This window comes from Trichechus manatus, unplaced genomic scaffold (genome assembly GCF_000243295.1).
Source record: "Trichechus manatus latirostris isolate Lorelei unplaced genomic scaffold, TriManLat1.0 scaffold00282, whole genome shotgun sequence".
NCBI lineage: Eukaryota > Metazoa > Chordata > Mammalia > Sirenia > Trichechidae > Trichechus > Trichechus manatus.
In genome coordinates, this window is record NW_004444218.1 from 642,768 (window position 1) to 653,313 (window position 10,546).

The following is a 10,546-nucleotide window of genomic DNA, read 5'->3' on the forward strand; positions in this document are numbered from 1 at the left end:
GAGGAGATTAAGACCACCTGGCAAGAGCCCCTTCTGCCCTCCCCTCGTCCCACCCCTCCCTCCAAGCCCCCATCAGCCCCTTGAGGTGCCCTCCCACCCCTAGCCTGTCTCTCCCACCCACACGTTCCCGTGAGGCTTCCACGGCCCTCTCTTAGGCCTTCGCAAGGTCACTGCTGGCTCCAGTAGCCACCTCAGGTCACCTCCCCCCATCGGCTCCTGCCTCGGCACAGCCCCATCCTCTCCTGAGCCCCCAACGCCTCTAATCCCTCACCCATCGTGTTCCCCTACTCCCCAGCCTGCTGTGCCTCAGCACAGACGCTGTCCCCCAGCCGCCGTCCCCCGCTGGACCCCGTATTCACATCCCCCTCTGACTCCACCAGGTCCAGCGCTCTCTACTCCTCAGCCTGGGCTGCAGCCTTCTGCCATCCTTCCAGGGCCTGGGTAGGGAACTGGGGACTGTAAGCTCCAAGCTGGGCCCCATGAGCAGGTCCAGCAGCCGGCAGGCCAGGGGGCTCAGCTGTGTGCCCCCCATCCAGCCAGCCGTGGGGCGGCCAGCCGAGCCTGATACAGGCTCAGACAGACCCAGGAGGAATCTGAGCTCCAAAAACTGCAACTCTGAGCTCGTCTGTTTGTTTGCTTTTGAGAAATTCCAACCTGGTTCGAGCAGAGCCTTGGAGGAGGGAAGGGATTTGTCAGGGCTGGGGGTGGGGCAAGCTTGTAGATATGGGGAAACCGAGGCTAAGTCTGGCACATGAACCATGTGGGGGCCCAGTGGCCTGGCTAAGGCTATTTGGGAGCCAGGCAGAGGGCCTTATTGATCCCTCTCCTCTGTCCCCAAACTGGGCTTCCTGGGGGCACGGCCTGGACCCCTTCCTAGAGGCCCCACAGGAGCAGAGCAGGTGATAGCTGCCCTACTCACAGTGCTAGGGGGACCAACTGGGATTTGGGGGTGTCCGAGGAGGTCCAGGCAGCACACTGGTGACACCATGAGGCCACTGTATTTGAGAGGCAAAACAATCTTGCTTGAACCAGGGGTTCCTGTAGGTCTCAAGCATTCTCCCCATTTCTCAGACAAAAACACTGAGGCTTGGAGAGGCCAACGGATGTCCCAGGACACAGACCTCTACTATGCAGGGTGAGGCTCATGCTAGCCCCAGCTCCTGACCACTGGACACACAGCCACCCCAACTAGCCCCTCCTCAAGCAAGTGAGGGGCCCTGCCTGGAGTCCTGTTCTCTTTCAAAACACTATTTCCACGTTCTTCCCATGGGCTTTCCCAATAGCTCCTCCCCCAGAAACACAGGGGATCAGGAAGCGCTGGAAGACCCCAGTCCACTAGGGAGGGGCGTCCACCAGGGAGGTTGGACTGCCTCCTCTGCTCGCCCCAGGCCTGGTCTCCCATCTGCCCATGGGGTTGCTAGCCATCCACATGCACTCAGCCAAGGGGCCCCCACAGGCCCTTCCCATCAGGCCACTCTGCCCTCCCTGCTGACTCTGCTGTGGCTTCAGGACTGGTGTCCCCACCCCCACCACCACCCTGCTGGACAGTCCACCTGCCTCTGTGCTGCCTCCAACCTCAGGTCAGTAGGGGCTTCCCAGGGAAGGCCACATGGGCGCAGTCAGCCCCCAGAAAGAGAGGAGGACTGAGGTGGGACAGTGTCAGGTAAGGTGTGTGGGCCCTGGCAGCCTTCGGGGGCTCAGCAGGGAGCTGAGTGAACGGACACGGGACGTGGTGGGGGGAGATTCCTCACTGCCCATTGACGGGGACTCAATTCTGGGTTTCCACACAACGTTTCTCTAAATATTCACACTTCGCTGTCACAATACATGGGCAACTTGAACTTAATTGCTAACTTAATGAACATTTAATTAAAATTCCAAGTTTGATATTTGATCTGTATAAATGTTTTAAGCCTCTTTAAGAAGAGACACACAGCACATACAATGATTACAAAACCAGTCAACCTAGTCTCACGAGGACCACTTCAGAAGGGCGGAGGCCCCCTGGAGTGGACGCTGTTCCTCATGCTTCCCTTCTTGTTCCCAAGTGCTTACCTCTCAAGGCTCTTTCACCCCAAAACCAGGTCCAGAGCTGGGGTCTGAGCATGGCAAGCTACCTCCCCGGTGATCTCCCCGGAGGCTGTTTGACAATGGGTCCCATGTCCCATGTGGGAGACTCTTCCCTGACCCTAGCATCCAGGACCTCTGCGCACATCACCTCTGACGAGTGGACTGAAATGTTTTATCTCCCTTTACCCTGCGACATTGAGGTTCTACAAGGGCCTCAGGTGAATGAAATCAACCTGAAGTCCACTTGACTTACTGAAATGACAATGGTGCTCTTCTCATCGGCACTGAAGATGAGATGCCTGCGAGATGCTTGCACAGCGTGCGTGTCTGCGTACATGTGCAGCACATGCCTGTATGCGCACATGCTCCCGTGTTTATGTATGTGTGTGTACTGTGTGTGCATGTGTGTGTGGATGCACGCTCACATTCATAAGTATATAACATATCTGTGTGTGTACTTGTGCACATGTGTACCCACGCTCACAAGTATTCAATGTGTGTGTGTACTGTCTGTGCATGTATGTTTACATGAGTGCCAACACTCACAAGTGTGTGATGTGTCTGTGTGTGTACTGTGTATGCATGTGTGTGTCGGTGTGTGCTCATGCTCACAAGTGTGCAATGTCTGTGTGTTTATTGTGTGCACTTGTGTGTACCCATGCTCACAAGTGTGTAATGTGTCTGTTATGTGTCCTGTATGGGTACGTGTGTATATGAGTGCCAACACTCACCAATGTGTGATGTGTCTGTGTGTGTGCTAGCTGTGCACATGTGTATACTTGTGTGCCCATAGTCAAAAGTGTGTGATGTGTCTCTGTGTGTGGACTGGGTATGTATGGGTGTGCACGTGTGTGTGTGCATGTGCTCACAAGTGTGTAATGTGTCTGTGTGTGTACTGGGTGTACATGTGAATATGTGTGTGCTCACAAGTGCATATGGTGTGTTGACGTGCCTACATTCATATACGTGCATGTTTGTGTATATGTATGGTGTGCCCCTGCTCATGAGTGTGCATGTGTGTGGGGTGGGATAAGTGCTCTAGCATGGATGGGCAGGTACTGGTTCAAGGCTAGGGTCCCTGCTGACCAGAAGAGCCTGAGGGGAATGTCTGCAAGGGTCCATCTTCTGACCACTCACCCTCAGCCAACACACTCTAGGGCCTTTGGGGACATGTCCTTCCCCTGAAAGTGTGACTCCCCCCCCCCCGCCCTGGCCACAGAGGAGAAGGGAGGGATTAGCAAGGGGCTGCTTTCCTGAGCTCCTCCTCCCCCCGAATGGGCAGGGAGCAGTCACCCCATCAGGCTGAAATCTAGATCATCTGGGTCTCTGAGCCTCACCTCTGTCTGAGAGCGCCTGGGGTGGAACGGGCTAGTGTGGCCAGGGCTGCCCAGTCGATGGTCGGACAGATGGACAGCCGGCTCCCCATGTGGCTGGATCCTCCCGCCAAGTGGGCAGCTAAATCAACAGGCTCAGAAATCGGAGAGGGGCTCAGGGCCTGGCTGTCCATCAGTCTGTCTGTTTGTTTGTTTGTTCTGGAGTTGTGGGAACTTCCAGTCTGCAGGGGTCCCCAGTGCCCGGCAGGGCTGGGGGGTAGGGGGGTGCTCTCACCCAGCCCTGCCTGACAGCCCCATCCGGTCTGGCCATCCCTCTCACCATCTCCCACATCTGTCCTCCTGGGCCCTCGGCCCAGAAGACTGCACCCACAAGGGGACATGGGGCAGCTAGGTCCTGGCAGAGGGGAGCTGGGGGCCCAGCTGTGCATGGCCACCTGGGCCACCCTCCCAACTCCGTCTCTGTTCTGCCTGCTTTTCCCCCTCAGCCCTGTCACCCCTCACTTTTTTGGCCCTCTCTGGGTCACAGTTTCCTTCCTTGTTCATCCTGCAGTCATCAGGCCCCCAGGGTGGGCAGGCACTAGGACTCAGAGATGGGTCACCCAGCCTCTGCCCTGGGACGAGAAGAGCAGATGGATGGGCCCAGGAAGAGTCCCAGGTGATGCCCTAGGAAGAGCAGGGGACCACCCCTCCCTGGGCACTCCTCAGCTCACCCTACCCAGTGTCCTCTCCAATCATTGGAGTGCACATGCCAGGCTGGTTCTCATTCCTACCCTTTATCAAAAACTCTAAGGTCTGCCTGGCTGGGCTCCCTGAGGCAATCCCACTATTGCCTTGTGGCTCCCGGACAGTGGCCCTGCCTGGTGTCTGCCAAAGCCCCCAGAGCTCCAGGCCAGGCACAAAGCCCCAAAGTGCACCCATTTGGGGCTACACTAACACCAGTGCCAAAGAGGACAAGCTAGGTGGGATATTCTCGGCACTTCAGTAAAGGGGCACCCTTCTCACCCAGACAGGGCAAAGAGCCTCAGGAGGAGAGGGCCAAAGAGCAGTTAGGGGCCACCTCAGAGACAGGCTGGTGAGGAGCCGGGGAGGAAGGGGTCACCTTCTTCTTCAACCCAGAGAGCAGGGGCAGTATCCCCATGGGCTCAAGGAGCACTGCAGGGGCAAGGGTGGAGAGACTCCTCCCAACCCCGGTGTCTTCTCCCTGACAGCGGAGAACCTAGGTGGGGAGAGCAACCTCCCAACCTGGCAAGGTGAGGTCCAACCCTGCTCCTCCCTCAGCGTGGGTCTGCCCCCCCGTCCTGCCCCAGGGCCTGCAAACCCAGCGGCCTGCGGGCAGACGATGCTCTCTCCAGCTGCGGCCAGACTGAGCAGAAGGTGTGGACTAGGCTCTGCCACAGACCCAGGCCGCCTGCTCCTTCCCTGCCCCCGCGAAGGGAACTGCCACTGCAGGCCATAGCCAAGCGGCCCACGGACAGCGCGGGACGGCGGCCAACACCTGCCTCCAGGGTCGGCGTCGCGGGCCGTCCTCGCACACCGGTTCATCGACGGGTGACGCCCGCAAGCAGGCCGCGCACCCTGCTGGATGTGGGGACGGAAGAACACGCCCGAGGGCCCGGGTCGCTGGACGCCCCGTGGGCCGGCGCAGAGAGCTAGGGACAGAGACGGGAGACGGGAAGGGAGACCGTTGCCGCCCTGCGCGCCCGCCTCTTCAGGCTCCGGCGAAAGTTGGGCCCCGGGCACCCCGCCCCACCGAGACTCGGCACCGCAAACTTCCCAACCTTCTCGGTGGCGTGACCTGGCAGAGCCGCTGGCGGCAGCCGAGAAGCAGGTGCGCTCTGCCCGTCTTGCGCGCGGGGCTTCCTCTGAGACCCCCGAGGTCGCGGCTGCGCAGTCGCCGTAGGCAGTTCCCAGCGAATCGATTCTGAGCCGAACTAACGCGGTCAAGGGAAGCCCGGCCCTACCCTCTACGTCCCTCTGCGCCACAGCGGGGCGGAGGCTGCGGCCCGGCTAGGCCCGTTCTGTGCTCCGATTCCTAGAGGAGAGGCTACAAAATATGCGCCGCGCACTCCCCGGGTCAGCGTCCTGTGGACCGCCCATACACACCCATCCGTGGGAGCTTTTGCCCCGAAAGGCCTCAGACGCACGCTGGGGGCGCGGTCAGGGCACTCGTCTCCGTGGGCAGGCGGTGGCGCGCAGGAGACGCACGAGGGTCCGCGGGTCCTTCCAGGGCGGGGGATGGAGCTGCACGGTTTGAGTGAATTCGTAGCGGTGGAGGCGGACCATGCCTTTACGAAGGACGAGGAGTGAGGAGTGAGGTCCCGCGTGTGGGTGTGAGGGCGTCCGCGAGGGAGCAACGTGTGCCCAAGGGAGGCGGAGCTAGGCCGGGCAGCGGGACAGCCAGACTCTTCAGGAGCCCTAGGGAGAAAGCATCCATACGTAGCGCTTGGTTCGGCAGAAATCCCGAGGATGCTTGGGCGGGGTGAATGAACAGGGCACGCAGGACTCTCTTGGCAGTGCTAGGGAGCAGACGGGGCGGCAGCAGGATCCTGTGCAGGGCTCAGTGGGAGGGGCAAGGGCTTCTGCCACTGCCGCTCCAGGGGAGGGGCCGTGGCCTTAACCCCCATCCGCGCTTCCCACCTTCTGCCCTTAGCCTGGCTTTGAGCTCCCACCCCTTACCCACCCGCTGCGAGTCGAAGCGGAGCCTCACTTTTGTTGGTGTTAGATGCTGTGGAGTAGGTTCCGACTCTTAGCGACCCCATGTACAACAGAATGAAACACTGCCCGGTCCCGCGCCATCCTCACAATCGCTGCCACGTTTGAGCCCATTGTTGCAGCTACTGTGTCAGTCCATCTCATTGAGGTTCTTCCTCTTTTTCGATGACCTTCTACCTTACCAAGCATGACGTCCTTCTCCGGGGAGTGGTCCCTCCTGATAACATGTCCAAAGTACACAAGACGAAGTCCCGCCATCCTCGCTTATAAGGATCATTCTGGCTGTACTTTTTCCAGGACAGATTTGTTCATTCTTCTGGCAGTCCACGGTATATTGAGCAGTCCATGGTATATTCAATATTCGCCAACACCATAATTCAAATGCATCAATTTTCCTTGGGTCTTCCATATTCATTGTCCAGCTTTCGCGTGTATATGAGGCGATTGAAAATACCATTGCTTGGGTCAGGCCTCACTTTTAGGGCCCGTGAAACGGGCTCATCATAGCCTCTACCTCGCAGCAAGCCGACCAGAGCCCTCCACACATCTAGTAGCGCCGCGTAATGCAGGTCCTATTCTGCACGGAGGGACGGGTCGCGCAGCCCAGGCCCTAAGCGGTCAGACCCTGCGCAGCTCATGCTTCCCCCTACCCACCCTCCCCCACTTACCCTCCCAGCCCGCACAGGCCGGCGCCCGGCCTGGCCTCCTACCTCGCAGTAATGGAAGCGCTACCGGCAGGGGGAGCGAGGCATAAAGGAGCCGCGGCAGGTCCAGGTGAAGAAGGAAGGCTTCCTGCGAGCGGCGGCGCGGGGCCTGTCAAGGCGCTGTGTCCACGTACAAGGAGGGGGTGTGCGCTGCGCGGGGCCATGCGGCGAGCGCGCTCCCTCCCAGCTGCGGCCAGCGTCTAGGAGTGCCGGCGGGCTGCGGAGCTGCAGAGGGCAGCCGAGCGCGGAGAGAGAGGCCGGTGCTGCGCCCAAGGATGGAAGGGGTCCGAAGAGCCCAGCCCCAGGTGGCCGGTGGAGGTGACGGCTCCGCCGCGGGCTGGAGGCTCTGGCCGTCTCGCGCGTCGGGCGCTCCCGGCCCGTTCGGCCCGAGGGCTCACGGAGAGACCTGGCGTTAAGTAGCGAGGTCCCGGATTCCGCAGTCGCACTGGTGAGTATCGACTGCGGGTGGGGCGGGGTCAGTTGGGCCGACGGAGCGGGCTTGGTGGGGCACCACCCCTCTTCCCGGCGCCCCTCTTTTCGACCAGGGTCTCCTACACCCCTCCCGCGTCCTCTCTGCTCCGGCACTCTTACCCGCCCAGCTCCAGCCGCAGCGTCCCAGCTGGGGCACGAAGGAGTTAAGGGAGGCTGGAAGGACGCTGCTCCCCCACCACTGCAAGCGCGCAGATCGCAGGCACCTCAGGTCCCGAGCCCCAGGAGGCTGACCCAGAGTCCTCACGAAGCCCGGGTTTTTCACTTTCACTTCTCCGTCCTCAGTGTTGGCATCACCTGCGGGTTCAACACCTAGCCTTGGTCCTCAGGTTTGTGCCCAGATACACGCGGAAAGCTCCCTCAGGTCCAGAGGACACACCCACGTGCACCGCCACATGTTAGGACGGCCTTCACCGCAGAGAAGCACAGCCACACGCAAGAACCCCACGCGCCCCCACCGTGCTCGACACAGGAACCCAGGCACAGCCTGTAGATCCCCGGAGTCTCTGAGTACAGACCCCTACCTGGGCGCCCCTGGTGACACGTCCCTGCACAGCACCTGGTATACGTGGGGCCACGCCTCTACCAAGCCCCCTCCCATCGGCCCTCAGCTGAGCTCTCCTCTCCCAGCAGGAGCAGCTCCTCCTGGTTTTGAAGGCTGGTCCCGGCCGCACACTCCCCACTCCTACCTCCCTTGGGCTCCACTCCCTGGATGACTGCGCAGGGCCAGCAGGATGCCCTGAAAGACAGCTTCCCCTTCCCCAAACAGACTAAAGGCCACAGCTGAAGACGTGGGGTCTGTGCACATGCAGCCTCACACGTTCACACTAACTGGACGCACACCTGCCTCACACTCTCTCCTGGATGTCAGGCCGGAGCCGGTCCCTTCCTTAGCGCCGCCTCCAAGCCTCCCAGCCAGCACCCTCCTGCAACCTAAGGTCTGAGGCCCTCGGATTGTAAAAACCATTGGGAGACACTGCCTGCCTCCCACCTGGTCCCAGCAAGGGCACAGCACGATGGAGGCCCGGACAGCCAAAGCCTCAGCGATGGCCAGGGCCACTCCTGGGAGGCTGGGAGGCTCGGGGCTTCACACCCAGTCTGGGGGAGATCCTGGACAGGAAGGCCATGGTCTCGCCAAGCTGGGCAGGGGAGCCCCTGGTAGGCAGTAGGTGGAGGGAAAGCACAGGCCTACACAGGCCTTAGAGGCCCTGAGGCCGCAGGGCGGGCCTCCCCTCTCTCTGCCAGGCCTGGCCGGGCACCTCGGCTGTAGGGCCTTCCCTGGCTGTGCCGGGCCGGCAACGGGCAGCGCATGACCCGGCGGCGTGAACTTCTCCGACGTGTCCTCGGCTCCCTCCGCCGTCCCAGGCCCCGCCCCCGGCCCTCCCAGCGCCCGGACGGTGCGCTGGGAGGTCGGAGGAGCGGGCACTGCCCACCCTCCGGATGTATAAGCGTCCTGGCCAGAGGCGGGTGGCGCGCGCGGGTGCGCGTGACGCTCGGGCTCCCGGGCTGCGCGGCCTGGGCAGCGTCCCTGGGCTTGGGGTCCCCGGCCACGACAGTGAGCCTACCGAAAGGGGCTGGGGGCCGTTTGCTGGGCGGGGGTCTGTACCGCCGCGCGGAGGAACCAAGGACACGGCCCTGGGGCTGTCTGCCAGTGGCCGGAGCCCGAGCCGCCCTCTCCTCACCCAGGTGCAGGGGCAGACGGGGCGGAGGAGGCTGCAGGAGGGGCCGAGGGCAGGGGCTGGGCCGGGCCCGGGCGGCCCCGCGGAGCTTCTTCGGTGCCCGGGGCTTGGCGCTCCCCACGTAGCCGCCTCCCCTCTGGGGCTGCTGAAGCCGACGAAGGCTTGGCCGTACAGAGGAAGCCCCTGGCCCCGGCGGGAGCAGCTTGGCGGAGGATGTTCGAGGGGCGCTGGGAGCGGAGGTCCCGGGCAGGGAGCTGGAAAAGCAAGAGTGCGCCGCGCTCCCAGGGTGCTTCACCCGTCCGGGCCCCTCGGCCTCCACTGGCCCCAAGTGGGGGGCCGTGACGCCATAATCCCCTGGGCCTGGGGCCGGCGGCTGTGAGTGGCACCGCAGGCCCCCGCCCCCGGCCCCGTGGGCTGGGCCGGGCGCGGTGCGGCTGGGCGCACGCAGTCGGAGGCGGCGCCGGCCAGGCCGCCGGGCGCCTATGGACGCGCGGAGCCCGCTGTCTCCCCGGGCCAGCGCATTCAGCATCGTCTCTCTGGTTGCAGCCGAGGCCGCTGAGCGCACCGCCCGCCAGGCGCTGGCCCCGGGCCCCGGGTCCTCCGATCGGGCGAAGCTTCGCCGGCTGCCAGGATCCCAGGCCGGGATGCACTTCAGCACCGTCACCCGGGACATGGAAGGTGAGTCTCCTGGGCGCATCTACACCGACCCGCCCTCCAGACCCCTGCGACTGCTGCTGTGGGGCCCAAGCCAAGCGGGTCTTCAGGGCTAGGGCGCAGAGTGGGTGAAGGGATCGTCAGAGGAGTGGACTCGAGGCTCTTAGCTGTGACGCTGGGGCAGAAAGGAAGGGCGGGCATCCCGCCCGAGGCCTGTCCAGCTGCGCCTAGCCACCAGCCCGGGGCCCTGGGTACAGAGACGGCCTGCAGCTAGAGACAGCCCCGGAAAAGGGCGACTGGAGGCAGGGAAGGAGAGGAAAGGGGACCAGAAAAAGGTGCGGTAGACGAGGCTGCGAGCTGGGAGAGGTGGGAGGAAGGTTGGTAAGCGAGGAGAGTGCGAGAGTCAGGGAACACAGAAAGGAGAGAGAGGTGAAGAAGGCCGAGAGAAAAAGAAACTGAGGGAAAGGAGAAACACCAAAAAGAAAGAAAGAGCAAGAACGAAAGGAGAGAAAATTTTAAGTCAGAAAGTAAAGTTATGAAAAAAGTTTTAGAAAGACTTCCGCTTTTATTTTTTAAAAAAGAAAAACCATAAGTAACAGAAAAGGGCATACAGAAGTAAGAGAGAAAAAGCAGACTGAAAAAGACAAATGACGGAAAATCAAGAAAGTGGGAAGAAAGAAGAGGGACATAACAGGGGAAAAGAGGAAGAGGGGGAAATAAAACCGAGAAATAAAGAGAAACGAAGGAGAGAAGGCAAGAAGGAAAGACCATTAGGAGGGAGATTTAAATGAGAAAGACAAAAGTAAAGAAAGAACAAACTGGAAGAAAAAAGCCTGGGAGAGAAAGGAGAAATGCAACGCGGGAGGGCGGCAGAGCGAGGGGCCGCGGACGGGCCCGGCACTCC

General features: G+C 61.5%; 1 protein-coding gene across 1 annotated transcript in view; it reads left to right on the forward strand.

The window, feature by feature from the left end:
• Positions 1-9,659: 9,659 nt before the first annotated feature.
• TBX1 (T-box transcription factor 1) overlaps positions 9,660-10,546 on the forward strand; it is a 7,339-nt gene continuing 6,452 nt past the window's right edge. Inside the window, exon 1 of the mRNA XM_004390101.1 lies at positions 9,660-9,724. Coding sequence (XP_004390158.1) covers positions 9,660-9,724 — 65 coding nt within the window. The remainder of the gene's footprint in view (positions 9,725-10,546) is intronic.